At 44.9% G+C, this 15,810-nt stretch overlaps 3 protein-coding genes across 3 annotated transcripts; 2 read left to right on the top strand and 1 right to left on the bottom strand.

Annotated features, from left to right (window-relative positions):
* The first annotated feature begins 423 nt into the window (after positions 1 to 423).
* On the top strand, positions 424 to 7,234 carry LOC127771082 (homeobox-leucine zipper protein ROC4). The gene is made up of 9 exons (XM_052296904.1): positions 424 to 646; positions 770 to 1,059; positions 1,157 to 1,274; positions 1,392 to 2,099; positions 2,184 to 2,285; positions 2,384 to 2,611; positions 4,306 to 4,483; positions 4,557 to 4,930; positions 5,899 to 7,234. The coding sequence occupies exons 1-9, from the start codon at positions 527 to 529 to the stop codon at positions 6,247 to 6,249; spliced, it is 2,469 nt and encodes an 822-aa protein (XP_052152864.1). The 5' UTR covers positions 424 to 526; the 3' UTR covers positions 6,250 to 7,234.
* A 56-nt stretch (positions 7,235 to 7,290) lies between these two features.
* Positions 7,291 to 10,193, bottom strand: LOC127771083 (replication factor C subunit 4). The gene is made up of 7 exons (XM_052296905.1): positions 9,970 to 10,193; positions 9,754 to 9,860; positions 9,541 to 9,642; positions 8,793 to 8,988; positions 7,955 to 8,083; positions 7,684 to 7,878; positions 7,291 to 7,592 (listed from the first exon to the last, which is right to left on the bottom strand). Exons 1-7 carry the CDS (start codon positions 10,135 to 10,137, stop codon positions 7,482 to 7,484), a joined length of 1,008 nt encoding a protein of 335 aa, XP_052152865.1. The 5' UTR covers positions 10,138 to 10,193; the 3' UTR covers positions 7,291 to 7,481.
* A 1,616-nt stretch (positions 10,194 to 11,809) lies between these two features.
* LOC127771590 (E3 ubiquitin-protein ligase At1g12760-like) lies at positions 11,810 to 15,467 on the top strand. Its single transcript, XM_052297516.1, has 5 exons — positions 11,810 to 12,420; positions 13,807 to 13,926; positions 14,026 to 14,158; positions 14,270 to 14,434; positions 14,906 to 15,467. Exons 1-5 carry the CDS (start codon positions 11,873 to 11,875, stop codon positions 15,080 to 15,082), a joined length of 1,143 nt encoding a protein of 380 aa, XP_052153476.1. The 5' UTR covers positions 11,810 to 11,872; the 3' UTR covers positions 15,083 to 15,467.
* Positions 15,468 to 15,810: the final 343 nt, after the last annotated feature.

Genomic DNA, 15,810 nt, shown 5'->3' with positions numbered 1-15,810 from the left:
AACTTTCAATTTTTTCATTCAAACTTACAATTTTAATGTGGAACTAAGCACACCTTTTTTTTTTGGCTGGGCTTGTGACTTGTGGGGTGTGCAGAGAGAAGGCTAGGCAGATCCAGGCAGAGTAGCTCTTTTTGTTTTTGTTGGGACCTACTAGTACTGGCAGTACAGTAGTACTCCCTCCGTAAAAAAAAAATATTTGACCATCCGTCTTATTTGAAAAAATTATAAAAAAAATTAAAAAAAACAAATTACGTATAAAATATTAATCATGTTTTAACAATAAAAATACGAATTATAAAAAATTTTTATATAAGACGAACAATTAAAGTTGGACATGGAAATTTAGGGTTTGCATTTTTTTTTATACGGAGGGAGTACTCGCGAAGGAAGGAAGGAAGGTGGAGGCAGGCTAGTTAATAGCGCGACATACCCGAGACGCACGCACGCACTGCTGCTGCTGCTCGCTCTCGCTTTGCTTCCCCTAATCTTCTCCCGGGCCAGGGGGGAAGAGGGGCGGAATTCGGGCATGAGCTTTGGAGTTGGAGATCACTTCGGCGACGGCGTGGTCCCCGCCGGCATGCAGTTCCCGTTCTCCGGCGCTGGCCCGGGCGTCTTGACGTCATCGCCGGCGCTCTCCCTCGCGCTGGTACGCGCGCCTTCTTCGCTGACGTGTTGGGGGGTTTTTGTTTCTTTTTTTTTTTTTGGTGGTGATACGGTCGAGTGATTCGGAAAGGCGCGTCTTTTCTTTGGTTGGTTCGGTTTGTCGCAGGCGGACGCGGTGGCAGGCCGGAACAGCGGCGGCGGTGGGAAGATGGTTACCGCGGCCCATGGCGGCGTCGGCGGAGGAGGAGGAGGACGCGCGAAGGCGAGGGACGCGTTGGAGGTGGAGAACGAGATTAGCCGGTCCGGGAGCGACCACCTCGACGTCGTCTCTTGCGGCGACGCGGGCGGCGGCGGCGGCGACGACGACGATGACGAGGACGCCGAGCACGGCAACCCGCCCAAGCGCAAGAAGCGGTACCACCGCCACACGCCGCAGCAGATCCAAGAGCTGGAAGCGTAAGCGCGCCCCCACCCACGAACAACGATTCGTTGCATTCTCCTGTGCTTGGCTGCTTGCTTTGGTTCATGCATGGATACTGGCTCATCGGTGCAGGATGTTCAAGGAATGCCCCCACCCAGACGAGAAGCAGCGCGCCGAGCTGAGCAAGCGGCTCGGCCTCGAACCCCGGCAGGTCAAGTTCTGGTTCCAGAATCGGCGAACGCAGATGAAGGTAAGCGATCGAAACGAATAGCAAACCATCTTTGCACTCCGATCGATGGTGCAGTGCAGTTCTTGACACTGTTTGTGTGTGTGTCTCTCTCTCCCTGTGGTGATTGAATTGGCAAAGATGCAACTGGAGCGACACGAGAACGCGCTGCTGAAGCAGGAGAACGATAAGCTGCGGTCCGAGAACCTGTCAATCCGGGAGGCCACGAGCAACGCGGTGTGCGTTGGCTGCGGCGGCCCGGCGATGCTCGGGGAGGTGTCCCTGGAGGAGCACCACCTTCGCGTCGAGAACGCGAGGCTCAAGGACGAGCTCAGCCGAGTGTGCGCGCTCGCCGCCAGGTTCCTTGGCAAGTCCATCTCTGTCATGGCGCCACCGCAGATGCATCAGCCTCATCCTGTGCGAGGCTCGTCGCTGGAGCTTGCGGTTGGGGGTATCGGTTCGATGCCATCAGCCACGATGCCCATCTCGACGATCACTGATTTTGCTGGCGCCATGTCCAGTTCAATGGGCACGGTGATCACGCCCATGAAGTCTGAGGCTGAACCATCGGCAATGGCTGGCATTGACAAGTCCTTGTTCTTGGAGCTAGCAATGAGTGCAATGGATGAGCTAGTCAAGATGGCTCAGATGGGGGATCCGCTATGGATTCCAGGTGCCTCCATACCTTCCTCGCCGGCAAAGGAGAGTCTAAACTTCGAGGAGTACCTAAACACCTTCCCACCTTGCATCGGGGTGAAGCCTGAAGGGTATGTATCAGAGGCATCTAGAGAATCTGGCATTGTCATCATTGACGATGGCGCCGCGCTTGTGGAGACCCTCATGGATGAGGTTGTGCTTGTGCCACCTTACCCCCTTTCATGTTTCTGTTGCTTGTTTGTTTGGACTCACCTGTAGTTTGAATTCTTGTGACAGCGACGGTGGTCCGATATGTTCTCATGCATGATTGCCAAGGCATCAACCACTGAGGAGATTTCTACTGGTGTTGCTGGGAGTAGAAATGGTGCATTGCTTCTTGTGAGTGATGAACATTCTGTTGTGGCCATCCCATGAGTTTCATGTGGTTAATCATACTAGCATAACCCCTGAATGGTAAATTTCGATCATTGCAACAGATGCAGGCAGAGCTACAGGTGCTTTCTCCTCTTGTGCCTATTAGAGAGGTGAAGTTTCTCAGGTTCTCCAAACAGCTGGCTGATGGTGTATGGGCTGTAGTGGACGTTTCGGCTGATGAATTGATGAGGGATCAGGGCATTACTTCTGCATCCTCGACTGCAAACATGAACTGCCGAAGGCTGCCTTCTGGTTGTGTGCTGCAGGACACTCCAAATGGGTTTGTTAAGGTACTGAGACTGATTATCTTTGTTAGCTCCTGCTCCTTAGATATTCTTAGGTAAATGTCTTAAACCGTGATATCCTTGACTAGTTCACTTCAGGGTAGTATGTGGTTTTACATCTATTAATTCACACTAGTCAGCATGCTATCGGTTGACGTGAAACTCATCTACCTTGCAAAGTCACAGCTCGGTAGTACCCACGACGCTGCCACTAGAAGTCTGTCAAAACCAGCCATATTAGTTGCAAAGCTTGTTAGCTCTACTCATATGATAATCATACATATGGAGAGTGCTTTATTAGTTCAGGCTCTCTGCAACTAACATGACACTCATGGAAAAGAGTATTCGTGTATTCTTTCGTAATGTTTCAAATAATGTATGTTAGTTTAATGTGTCATCTGGTGATCACCATGCAATATTTTGTTCGTATTCACAAGTCATGGCGTAGGCTCATGTCTCCTATAGATATGTTGTGGTTATGAGTCCATAATCCTAAGTAAAGTATTGTATTGGTCAGCGGGGAGGGGAGTAAATAAATGATTTAGGAATACTTAAGTGGTTCTGAGATCCAACACTTTTCCCCAAGTACGCTCCCTTGCTTTTGTTTAGTCCTGAGTTCAGTTCTCCTAGGGGATTAGATACTTCTTCTACTCCTGGGATGGTGCCCCTTGGGTAACTTTTTGTCCGCAGTTTAATCGATGTGTCTCCTCGTTGAAATCTTGACTGCTTCCTCTATTGTTTTGTCTCAATGTAAAAGTCCTCTTCACCTTGGGTTTTGTACCAGAGTTTTATATAGCCTTGATCCAAATTGCTCTGGGGCGCACACATGCACGAACGATTCTATTCAAAATTCTAAATTGGACATCTGAATGGGACAAATATATCTAGTCTACAATGGTAGAAACATGATTCGATGAGTTATAACGTCTCATTACTATAGATTACACTGTATAAGTTAATCTGATGTAAACCCACAGGTTGAAAGCAGGAAGTGGTTCTTTATTTTAAGGGTTCAGGAACACAATATTTTGGAACACTAGTGGTGTGCCATTCTTGGGGCATACCATAAGTCAAAATAATTAACGATGAAGATACTGTGATCAGAACCATGCTTTATAAAATGTAAACAAAGTCAATCTCAGACAGATCAGCTAATCCTAGATCAAACTAGAGATACTGTCGTCTCTCAAGATTTCTACTTTTCTTCTGTAATTTCATTTATGTGCTTTTGGTGCTTTTACAGATTTAGTTCAAATATCAGTATTTTCTGAAGTCTATAATCTCTCTATTGATCAGTTTCTGGATCTGCCTCCTGCTTTCATGGTACTTCTATGGTTTATTCTATGCAAAACAGAATAGACAAATGTGTAACTATTATCCATTAGTCCTATGGCCTATGGTTCTCTTACAAAGTACTAGTTACAATGCTGGGGCCCCACTATGGGCTAATATTTCGAGGTAGCCTCTATTTTAAAACATTGTGTTGATGTCCTTTTTATGTTCCATTGATTGGGCAAAAAGAAATTAAGAAAAAAACTTAGATGGAAAAATAATATTAATTGTACCATTCAGCTTGTGTAGTAGTTGCGTACTCCAGGAAAACTGCACCTCAGGCCTCTTTTGGTGTATTACCTCTCAAGACATTTGCATTTTGTGCGTGCATTTAAGTCCTAACAGCAGATCTTGAATGGACGCTGTAGGTCACATGGGTTGAACATACAGAATATGATGAGGCATCTGTGCACCCGCTCTACCGGCCTCTTCTCCGGTCTGGTCTTGCCCTTGGTGCAGGGCGATGGATCGCGACATTACAGCGGCAGTGCGAATGCTTGGCCCTTCTCATGTCTTCTATTGCATTGCCAGAGAATGACTCATCAGGTAAAGAAATTCAATACTACTGCTAACTTTCAATTGGATCCACCCTTCTAATAAAGTGCTACATTTGCAACAGCTATCCATCCTGAAGGTAAACGGAGCATGTTGAAGTTGGCAAGGAGGATGACGGACAACTTCTGTGCAGGGGTGAGCACATCATCTACCCGTGAATGGAGCAAACTGGTTGGATTGACAGGCAACATTGGGGAGGATGTGCATGTAATGGCGCGGAAGAGTGTGGATGAACCTGGAACGCCGCCAGGTGTGGTGCTTAGTGCTGCTACATCTGTGTGGATGCCTGTGATGCCTGAACGGCTCTTCAACTTCTTGCACAACAAGGGGCTGCGTGCTGAATGGGATATCCTCAGCAATGGTGGCCCTATGCAGGAGGTGACAAGCATTGCCAAGGGGCAACAGAATGGCAATACCGTATGTCTACTGAAGGCTAGTGTGAGTATTAGCTAACAGTCTGCCACAGTTCTGTTCATAGCTTGCTACTTACTAAACAGCATCATTAACTGACTTGTGGGGGAGACTGCCATTTCAAGATTGTTGCAAACCTAAACACAACATTTTAGAATTTGTTGGGGGCACCACATCACTAAACACTCTAAACGATCACATGCTTGTCTCAAACCAGTTTAATGTGAAATAATTTAGAATTTGTGAATAGAGTACCCTTGCTTGGCCATCTTAGGTATTTTATATTGCTAAAAGAAAGGAAATGAAGCCAAGGAAGTACTGCATTAGCTGGTGGGGAAAGGATAAGAACTATGTCTATTCACAACTGGAATTTTGTGAGTCTTAATTCTGTAACGATTGTACCAGTGATGATATAGTTGTACAAATACAAAACTATATGTTTAGTCACACATTTGGCAATTGCCTAACAAATACAACTGTACTATAATATATAAGCATGTATAGAAATTCCGCTAGGTCGATAGAGATTAATGGAGGTTAGAAAGATGCTACACATTTCCAATCCTGCAATCTAAATGATGACATCAATGTAAGTGCCCAGATATTCCATTAAGAAAAAGAGAAGAGTATAAGGCGGAAAAACTAGTTTTTGACTTATCAAATATTGTTGGGAGTCAATAATCTGCAGAACCTAACTTTACACAGTATCTGAGGAAAGGGTTGCTGGTAGGGCCAAAACAGAGGAACAAATATCTACTACTAGAAAAGGTATTGTGCCTGACCTATTCACAGCCCAAATTTTGCAGTCAAACTAACTTCATACATAACAAAGGTCTAAAATCTTTAACGGCTTCAGTGTAATCTCGGTCAGTCAACTGTGCCTGTGTAGGTCACTCTGGATCATGAAAAGCATCACTGACAGAAATTATCAAATCATTTTCTGTTTTGATCTCTGGTAGTCTTCTGTTCCCCTTACCAAAAATTTCACTGTGCAGCCCACCAAAGACAAGCAGAACAGCATGCTGATCCTACAGGAGACGTGTGCAGACGCATCCGGTTCAATGGTTGTGTATGCTCCTGTAGACATCCCAGCAATGCACCTTGTCATGAGTGGTGGGGATTCGTCATGCGTCGCCCTTCTTCCATCAGGTTTTGCCATCCTGCCTGCTGGGCCTAGCATCGGCGCAGATCACAAGATGGGCGGTTCATTGCTCACCGTTGCATTCCAGATACTTGCCAACAGCCAGCCCAGTGCTAAGCTCACGGTGGAGTCAGTCGAGACCGTGAGCAACCTCATCTCCTGCACCATCAAGAAGATCAAGACGGCGCTGCATTGCGACGTGTGAACCCAACAAGGGGGGACTTTTGGCCTAGTGGGAGCGGCTGTGGCGATGAGCCTGAGTCAAGAACGAACCGCGACATAGGAAGGGACCTTTGCTAGGTGGTAAGGACCGGACGGGGCAGGTCCTTAGCACAGAGCAATGGTGGTGGTTCGGGTATTGACTCAGCCTCTCCCGCCTCCGTTCTCTCCTGTGACTGGTGCATGTTGAAGTGAGCCTGCATTTTGGACGCCATGTAGCAGGCCATCTTTCTTTCTTTTTCCTTTTTCTTTTTCTTTTTCTTTTTTTAGGGAGAAGGGAGTCATCTGTGTTTTTTGTTGGCTGGCTCAGGGTGTTGGTGTTTCTGGTTTCTAGCTTTTGTTACAGGGAGATGTGATACATTTTGTAGAAGCTCCGAATTGTCGTGCTGGTATGTCAGGTTCTGATCATAGGTCTGTGTTTGATAGTCTCGAGCTATCAACGCCTGGCAAATGCAAACCTTGTTATGCTAAAATATGTTTTAGATCAATCTGATTCTGAAAGCTGTTTACATGTCCCACTAGTCGAAGAGCAGCTCGGCAGTCATGAAATGTGCAAATGGAATCACAAAGTTCTGGCTCTCACTTTGCAAAATTCAGGATGCAAAATGTCACCGGGAAACAATTCCATTTTGTACCTAAGCTTTCCGGACCGGTATCGTGTTGCACGCATCTTCCTTTGATGGTGCAATGCTTCGTAGCCTATCATTGGTCGAGGGGCCACCTAAGCTCAGTTGTGTGGTGGCACACATGTACAACTGGAAGGACCATATTTCTCATCCACCCCATAGGGAAAGATGTTCTTTACCAAAATGTAAAGATAAGAAGAGAAATATCCTAGTCTCAGGGCAAAATTTCTATGTCACCATCTACAAACGTCAAATAATGTACTGGGCTGTTCATACCAACAAATCGTTTGTGCCAATTTGACTTGCGACGGGCAAGGCCATACAGGCTACATCACTTGAACTGGATGCATAATTTAGCCCCCTTTGGCCATGCTGGATCATTCATTCGACATAAATATATATAAGTTTTACTCAAGCGAGGCGCTATCTTCCATTGCACATAACATAGATGTTCTACTTTAAGCGAGACACTATCTTACACATTGAAAAGATGACATGATTGTACTCAGCAAGCCAGAATATTGTTAACTAAGATCATTAGGCTACCGTGCCAGGACAGTTGCACGTACAGCTATTACCATCTGCAACAAGTTCATGATGCTTTTGCTGTTTCTCTCACCAACGCAAACTTTGCCAGAAGGCCTGATAGTTGAAGAAATGAGCCAACACCATCGCAGATTCTCATGTGAGCAAATCCGGTTTCCTAAGGAAATAAACATGATATTTTTATTCAACTGTAGAAAAGAACGATAATTGGTTTGCATAGGTTGCACCTTGATAGGCTGTAAAGTTACCTTCAACAATTCCAGCTTCAGATATTCAGCCATGTCGTAGTTCTTGATAACCCGGAAGAGAGTAGTGATTATGTCAGTGGGAGAGTAGCCCAAATCATATAATTGCTTCAGAGCAGAGCAAGCCTCATCAAACTTTCCATCAAGCACATTTTTCACCATATTCTTGACATGCAACGGATGTGGTTGATCACACACCTGGAGCCAATACAGCATTACTATTAGCTGAAGAAATAACGCACAAAATACAGGGCAAAAGAAGCTATCTGCAAACCTTGAACACATTTTCTTGATTAACAAAACGGAACCCACTAACTGTAGCTTGCAAGTTGTTCAAAGCTTGCCTCATGTCACCATCAGCAGTAAAGATGATAGCTTCAAGTCCCTCTGGCACGTAAGGAACCTTGGTTGTACAAGAAAATAAGAGATTAGATAAAATTAAACCAGCACCCATATATTGGGAGCAAAAACAAATTGTATGAATGGTAGGGTGGTAATAGGATATAAACGATTGTTGTGGTTCAAAAGATTAATCCAGGCACTTGGAACAAATTAACTAGATGATCAAACATTCCCAGTATCCAGTATCTACATCACAGAGAGAAAAGGAAGAACTTAAAAGAAAGGTAGAGGGAATTGCTTGGCTGCAACATTGCAGGCAAGAAAATGCCTAGTGCTGAACATTAGAATGAACTGAAGAGCCATTAGAGGATGACTAACAAGATTTATGACCTCTTCACTTTAACAGCTAGATGTGCCCACTCAGCTGGGTATTTTCAGTAAACCGGTGAGGACTTAATGATATTTGTTAAGACAAATTAATTAATCCTAATAATAACAGCAGATAATTATAGGACAAGAAACGCAGAAACACACGTAAATGCACAATCATAGCTTCAAGGTTACAGGGAAGAACAATATATATGTAGGTGTAAACATAGCCATCAGAAATGATGTTTAACTAAAAAGGTTAATAACAATTGCAGTGTTTCAAAGAAACCATGAATCATAACCAGTGCTATGAGAAATCTGTTGATTTAAGAAAACTTAAGCAACTAGGCAATAAAATGTATAGTCAAGTCCTCGCATTTATAAGAGCTATCAATCATTACCTTCTCAGCTGCTACCACAATCATGAGTCGGCCAAGAATCTCCTGATCTGAAAGCCTTGAGAACCGTACAATAGCACAACGGCTTTGAATGGGTTCAATGATCTTAGATGAAGTGTTGCATGCAAGCGCGAACCTTGTGGTGTTAGAATAAATCTCCATTGTTCGTCTCAGTGCTTGCTGTGCTCCCGATGTCATGCTGCATGTAGCAAGTGCATGTGAGGCAAACAACTCAGAAACAACTAGCTATATCCTTGATATCAGTAGTTATATGCTTAAAAATCATAATGAACAAGTCTTTAATTCATAACTACTTCAACAATCATCAGAAGTCCTGGCCGGAAATTGCCCAGGTGGTGGTGGAAGAAGCTGCACTATGGCGCTTAGCAGGGCTTTGGTCATTTAGGTCGCAACACCCATGACACAAGATTCAGCCCTAGCATCCCTTTTTTTTGCCTTTTTTTTCAGTTTTCACCTTGTAAATGTTATACAACTCCTCAGTCTTAATGTAAAAGATGCGCAATCCTTGTGTATTCACAAAAAAAAAAAATCATCTCTACGAGATAATATAGCTTTGCTCTTACAGAGATGGAGCAGCCACTAGGTTTCTCCATTTTCACACTGTTGGTATCACTACAATCCTACTACATCTTAACCTCTAGCAATCCGTGGTGAAATTGGCATGTCTGGACTAAATAAGGCACAGTACTAGCAATGGTGTCACATCATCCGCACTAGGGGGTGGCATTACCTGTCAGCCTCATCCAAGATGACGATCTTGTGCCTCCCCGGCTGCAGCGTGACCTTCTTCTGCGCAAACATCTTGATCTTGTTCCGCACCACATCCAGGCCCCTGCAAAAGCACGAATCAACCGTCAGTCCGTCACACACCCAGTCCACACCACGGGCGCACGCCGCACGGCTACAGTTCGCCAAGTCAAAACCACGCCACGGCCGCACCAACCTGTCGTCCGAGGCATTGAGCTCGAGCACGGCCTCGCGGTAGCTAGGTCCGAGCAGCTCGTGTGCCAGCGCCAGGATGCTCGTAGTTTTCCCGGTGCCCGGAGGCCCCTGTAGAAAACGATAGTTAAAAAAAAAAAAAGGTTAGAAACGATGCGTCGTACTGCTGCTTGGGTGTTAGCGAGAGCGCGCGCAAGGTGTTCGAGGAAATGGCGCTTACGGAGAGGATTAGGTTTGGCATGTTGCCGTCGCGGGCGATGACCTGGAGGCGGGTGACGGCGTCGGAGTTGCCGACGACGTCGGCGACGCGGGTGGGGCGGTACTTCTCCACCCACGGGATGTCGTAGGCGTCGGCGAGGGCGGGGGCGGAGGAGCTGGAGGCGGCCATGGCGCGGGGCGGATGCGCGGGAGAGGGGAAAAAACCGCGCCGCGGTGGAGGGAAAAGAGGGGAAAGCTGCCCCGCCAGCGGAGGGGAGGGTTTTTATTTTTTTTTTTGGGGCGTGGGCCGCCTTGAGGAGCAAGGGGCATCATCTGTTGGGCCTGAAGCCCACGATGAGCACGGACGGCTGCCGTCGAGACTCGAGCGGCGTCGGCCGTACGGAGTGGCCACCCCGGAAATTTCACTACTTAGTACTATCAAAATATCCAATTCACAGTCCTTAAAGAAATGCCCATTTAATTTGTAAGGCACTTGGATTTTACTATAGAAACTATGATTTTCTATTAGTTATCACTCCCATCATTCTACTATTAGTCTACCCCACACTAGTAAATTCATTCACCAAACTATCTCCACAACCGCCACACCAAAGCCATGTGCTTAACAACCTCCTTCAGATGCTCCTAGCGAGGAGCAGGCTGTTGGAGGAGCTCATCATCACGGCTCCTATCATGGAGCAGGCCGTTGGAGAAACTCACCGTTGCGGTAGCACTTTACTTGCCCATCACACTAGAGCAGCCATGAAACAGGGACGAGGAGGGCAACACCATCAAGGAAGTTATGGAGATCCTCGCCCCTCGTCGTCAAGATGTAAGATGATGGGTTAGTCCCACATCAGGGATACTGGAACAACTTCTCATGGCAACGTCCTGCAACAAAGTAGATGACGTCGGAGCAAATCTCGAGACAATACTGAAAAGTGTGGCATAGTCAAGAAGGTCACTCATGAAGACAAGAAGGCAGTCCTTGTTGGTGCCAGTAGCGAGTGTGAGAAGGTGGTTGGTCATTCCTATGTGCTGGGTTGTACCGGTTCTCTTTACTCATCCACCAACGTTGTGGTCATGGCATTGAGCTACATCCGCAACAACAAGCCTTACGGATGGACTTGTCGATGGTGGGGGTAGATGTATCGGCAAACAACAAATGCGGTACGGAACGGAGTAATTCATTGTTCCGATGGCCATATCTAAAATCCTTGCGAATTTTGTGGCAATTTCTAAAAGTACTTGGATGTCGATCAGTGAAATCTCTCTCTATGACAGGATTAAAATGTGTCCCAATATATTACTGTAATATACTCCTACGTTTTATACCACTTAGTAGAAAATATAGTATAACGTAATGTGTTTTACGTTATTCTATCAAAAAATACAATATGCACCATGGTGTTAGTTATTCCCTCGAAGGGCGAAACATTCGGACAATATTTTTTCTAGTGATAAAGTATTTCTTATTAATGATAAATTTGTAATTAGAATTTTTCGAGCGGACACACGTTACTTCAAGTCAATGGTATAGTTTTCTTGGATAAAATTTCCACTACCAACTACTCCACATATAACGAGCATCAAAACGTGAAAAAACAAGTTGAAAATTTTTTTGGTAAGGAGCAAAAAAAACACACTTTAGTTTGCGAACAATGGACTGTTATCCGTCAGTTTTTTTTTTTCGAAAATTAGGTTTAGCTGAGTTGCCAACTGCTTGACATCACTGGTTTCTTTCTGGTCCAACCCCACGCGGCCATTCGGCCATCACTGAATAGCGGAAAAATGAGGGAGCAAATAGAAATTTTGTCCAGTCTTCCAACCCACCCCAATTCCTCCTTGCCCCCCTCCCCCTCTCTCTCCCCAGAGGAGCAGCAAGGTCTCTCTCCTCCTCGATCTGCCGCAGGGGGTCCCCCTCGATGGCGACGCCTCGCTCCCCGAGCACCCGCGGCGACGCGCTCCTTGACTCGGCGCCCCTGCTCGGCGGGGGCGGCGGCGGCAGCGGCGGCCGGCGCCGAGGGGGCGCGCTCCGCCGGCCGTCGCTCCGCGGCGCGGCGCGGCTGCTGCGGCGCGGGGGGCGGCGGGCGATGCGGGAGCCGTCGGTGCTGGTGCGGGAGGCGGCCGCGGAGCACCTCGAGGAGCGGCAGGCGGACTGGGCCTACTCCCGCCCCGTCGTGGCGCTCGACCTGCTCTGGAACCTCGCTTTCATCACCGTCGCCGCCGTCGTGCTCGTGCTCAGCCGCGGCGAGGACTCGCCCATGCCGCTCCGGACCTGGGTCGCCGGCTACGCCCTGCAGTGCGTCGTCCACATGGTCTGCGTCGCCATCGAGTACCGGATGCGCCGGGGGCATCGTGACAGGGCCCCGGCGTCCGCCGACGAGGAAAGGGGAAGTGACGGGTCGTCTTCATCTAGCGATGATGATGTCACGGAGGACGATCGCCGTGGTAGCCGCACCGATTGCGTCAGGTAAATGGAAGGATCTGGCTAGTAAGCGTGTTTCCTAGTCCGTGTTACTCACGAGCGGAGCAGCTCAGATTTACGATACAGTAATAGGGAAATGTTTCTTCTGTTTGCCCTTACGCAAGTTATTACCACGGTATAATGAGCCTTCTATTAGTATGAAAAAAGAGGGGTAAATGCAACTTTATTATGCTATGAAGAAAGAGGGGTGAGTAGAAAAGGCTAGATAAGTATTATACTCAGTTTTAACATGCCAAGTTTTATGCATGGTTTGCTGTTCTATGATGTCCTAGAAATATTTATGTTGAGCATAATCAGGCTAATGTCAGTAAGACAAAGTGGCTCTGTCATACATAGGATGCTGATTACAGTCATGAAGCTCACTCCAGTCAGTCATGCCCAGAATTTCTAGCCTAGTATTCTCTTCTAAGTGGGTTTCAATTACTTAAGAGGTCAAATAATCTAGCGTTGCTTGTTCTCATGACATAGCAACAGTGTTGTGCTTTGAAATTGGTATATGCGCACCATAAGAAGCTAAGAGTGGATCCTCCTAAATAAGCTATAAATTCAATTAGGATAGTATAAGATTGTACCTGCAAAATCATTTCCTTCAACATAAACTAGACAAAATGAATAACCTCATTGATGTTCTTTTGTAGCTGTATATGTGTGTTATGCTTCAATATGCTAAAAGAAATGTGGTCTAATTTATGGGCTAAGGCATCTAATGGATCCAACGTTACCTGGAAAATGACATTTGAATGAGTGGCACATAACCTGTTTAGGTTTCTTTTTAAGACACAAATTATACGCTATTTGGTATTCAGTGAAGAGACCCAGTATCTGATTGGAAAGGTCAACTGAAGACTTTTGTGACCTCAAAACCTGATTCTTTTTTATGTTTTAATACACATTTCTGCAGTCTCATTCTATTGACTATTTGACTGTTCTATTTTTTTAGGCAACACATAAGTTTATAACTGTTATTATATGAGTTTCTTAGTGATGAGGATGATTGAGGAAACATGCTTCTTACGCTGCTAGATAATATTCAACTGCATAGACAATTGATAAAAACATCTTCCAAATAAAATATTGGTCTGTTCCTTCCCTTTTGTTTTCTCTATATTGAATTATACTGCAGATGTCTGTCTCTGTTATGTCATAACATGGTTTGCTGTTTCCTCATATTCATAATGCGGCTTGCTTCTGTCTTCTACTTTAATTTAGTTTCTGAATGCTATCGCACTATCTAGATGTGCTGCTATGGAAAATTCATTCTCTCTATTAACTATTGTATCATGTGATTTTATTTAACAATATTGATATTGAACACATGACCTCTCCTATATGTCTTGTGCCTTATTATTTTTTTATTGTTAACTCTGGCAGTATTGCAAAGCACCTGGAGTCAGCTAATACAATGTTCTCCTTCATATGGTGGATAATTGGATTTTATTGGATATCTGCTGGGGGTGAAGATGTTATCCGTGATGCACCTCAGCTTTACTGGTATGCATCTTTAAATTAACAGTCGGCTTTTCATAATGTCGTCATTTCATTATATTCTTTTGGCACGGTAAACATATTTCTGTATGACTCACTTTGCAGGCTTTGCATAGTCTTTCTGGCATTTGACGTGTTCTTTGTTGTATTCTGTGTTGCTCTGGCTTGCATCATTGGTATTGCTGTATGTTGCTGCCTACCTTGCATTATAGCTATTCTCTATGCAGTTTCTGATCAGGTATGGCTTTTCAAGTAGAGATAAATTGGTTATGTACATGCAGAAGATTTACATAATTTTATATGGCATTCATGCAATAGATAACCTTTTGTAAGATCTTATTGGAATCAGGAAGGAGCGTCAGAAGATGATATTCGCCAAATTCCAAGATACAAATTTCGGAGAACAGATGAACCTGAAAAACAAACTGCTGATGAGACAGGACCTTTTGGTGGAATAATGACAGAGTGTGGCACCAATCAACCTATTGAGAAAGTACTCGCACCTGAAGATGCGGTAAGTTTTTATAAATTTGTGATACATGTATCTCTGACCATAACAATGCCCGAGGTGCTAAAACTCAAAACCTTTTCCAATTTTATTTTAGACAGACTCACATCGTATCGCCCATTCATCATGACTGTTGTACTCTGTCTAGTAAATTCGATAGTGTGAAGGCAAGGGATACTGAAACAATGATTATGTGTTTGCAGTAGCTCATACATCATAAAATATTTTCAACTTTTGGTGAATGTATTTGTTTGTAAAAAATCGTAATGAACCATTTATTCAACATACAAGTTAAAATAGGAATGATTCTTACCCAATTAGCCCTGACCATGTTTTGACCAAACCGTTTATTCCAGCCAATACTGCCATGTGCCAAGCTATGCAAAATCCAGAGGATGCACAGGATAATTATCATGTCCATGCTGAATCTCTATGCTATATGAAACTATAGATTCATTCTTCACTTGACTACTGCAGGAGTGTTGCATTTGCCTTTCGGCATATGATGATGGTGCAGAGCTGCGTGAACTTCCTTGTGGGCACCATTTCCACTGTGCCTGCATTGATAAATGGCTGCATATCAACGCAACATGCCCCCTGTGCAAGTTCAATATCCGGAAAAGTGGCAGTAGCAGTGGAAGTGAAGAAGTATGATCGTGTGAATATCCTCCGGTCGAGAACACCGATCCATTTCAACTTCACACCTGTCTCTGCTAATGCAACCACAGGACCTGACCAGTGTAAATTTTGTATCCAAAATGTGTGATTAGCGTCATATATGTACTTGAAGTGACTCAAGACTGCTGTTCATATCCACATACATGGTTGTCCGATGTGTCTTTTACTGTCCGGAATATATGCTTAGTTGCCCCGTGAGTTGTAATTCTTCGAGTGATCCTCACATTTCCTGCTTGTGTTAGCATGGTTTGTGCTTATGCTCCTGCCTTGGTCATTGGTTCAGCACAAAAACTGTTGTAAATGGGCTATCGGTCCTGTTGAATTGTCAGGTACAAACGAAATGCGTCCTGCTTATGATTCATCTCTTGTACTCTCGAAGTCCTACAGCCAGTTCTTCAGAACTGAAGCATTTTACCGAGCTGGGAGTCATAAAAGATGTTTTTGATCGGTCTGTTGTTGAACTGATAAGGTAATAAAATATTTGAAATCTGAGTTGGATGTGCGCATGTAGCCGTTCTGTAATCTTGCATCAGATGAGGACCATTATGGTACCGTTCATCAAATCCGGTCCAGCAGCTTTCAATACACAAAGGAAGCAGAAATTTCGAACCAGGCGGCTGTTTTTAGTTCCTGAAATTAGGGAGAAGTTTGGAGAAAGTTGGTAGTTTGGAAAAAAAATTGAAAGTTTACGTGAGTAGGAAAGT

This window comes from Oryza glaberrima, chromosome 4 (assembly GCF_000147395.1).
Source record: "Oryza glaberrima chromosome 4, OglaRS2, whole genome shotgun sequence".
Classification (NCBI taxonomy): domain Eukaryota; kingdom Viridiplantae; phylum Streptophyta; class Magnoliopsida; order Poales; family Poaceae; genus Oryza; species Oryza glaberrima.
Note: the sequence above shows the minus strand (reverse complement) of the source record. Positions and strands in the feature narration are given on the sequence as shown.

Bases quoted from the DNA above. Each gene is read 5' to 3' on its own strand.
- LOC127771590 (XM_052297516.1), top strand. From the start codon at position 11,873: ATGGCGACGCCTCGCTCCCCGAGCACCCGCGGCGACGCGCTCCTTGAC. The intron at 13,927-14,025 runs GTATGCATCTTT...CTCACTTTGCAG, and splicing joins GATGCACCTCAGCTTTACTG to GCTTTGCATAGTCTTTCTGG. The intron at 14,435-14,905 runs GTAAGTTTTTAT...TGACTACTGCAG, and splicing joins TACTCGCACCTGAAGATGCG to GAGTGTTGCATTTGCCTTTC.
- LOC127771082 (XM_052296904.1), top strand. From the start codon at position 527: ATGAGCTTTGGAGTTGGAGATCACTTCGGCGACGGCGTGGTCCCCGCC. The intron at 2,286-2,383 runs GTGAGTGATGAA...TCATTGCAACAG, and splicing joins GAAATGGTGCATTGCTTCTT to ATGCAGGCAGAGCTACAGGT. The intron at 4,931-5,898 runs GTGAGTATTAGC...TTCACTGTGCAG, and splicing joins TATGTCTACTGAAGGCTAGT to CCCACCAAAGACAAGCAGAA.
- LOC127771083 (XM_052296905.1), bottom strand. From the start codon at position 10,137: ATGGCCGCCTCCAGCTCCTCCGCCCCCGCCCTCGCCGACGCCTACGAC. The intron at 8,084-8,792 runs GTAATGATTGAT...TGTACAACCAAG, and splicing joins TTGTGGTAGCAGCTGAGAAG to GTTCCTTACGTGCCAGAGGG. The intron at 7,593-7,683 runs GTAACTTTACAG...TTATTTCCTTAG, and splicing joins TGAAGCTGGAATTGTTGAAG to GAAACCGGATTTGCTCACAT.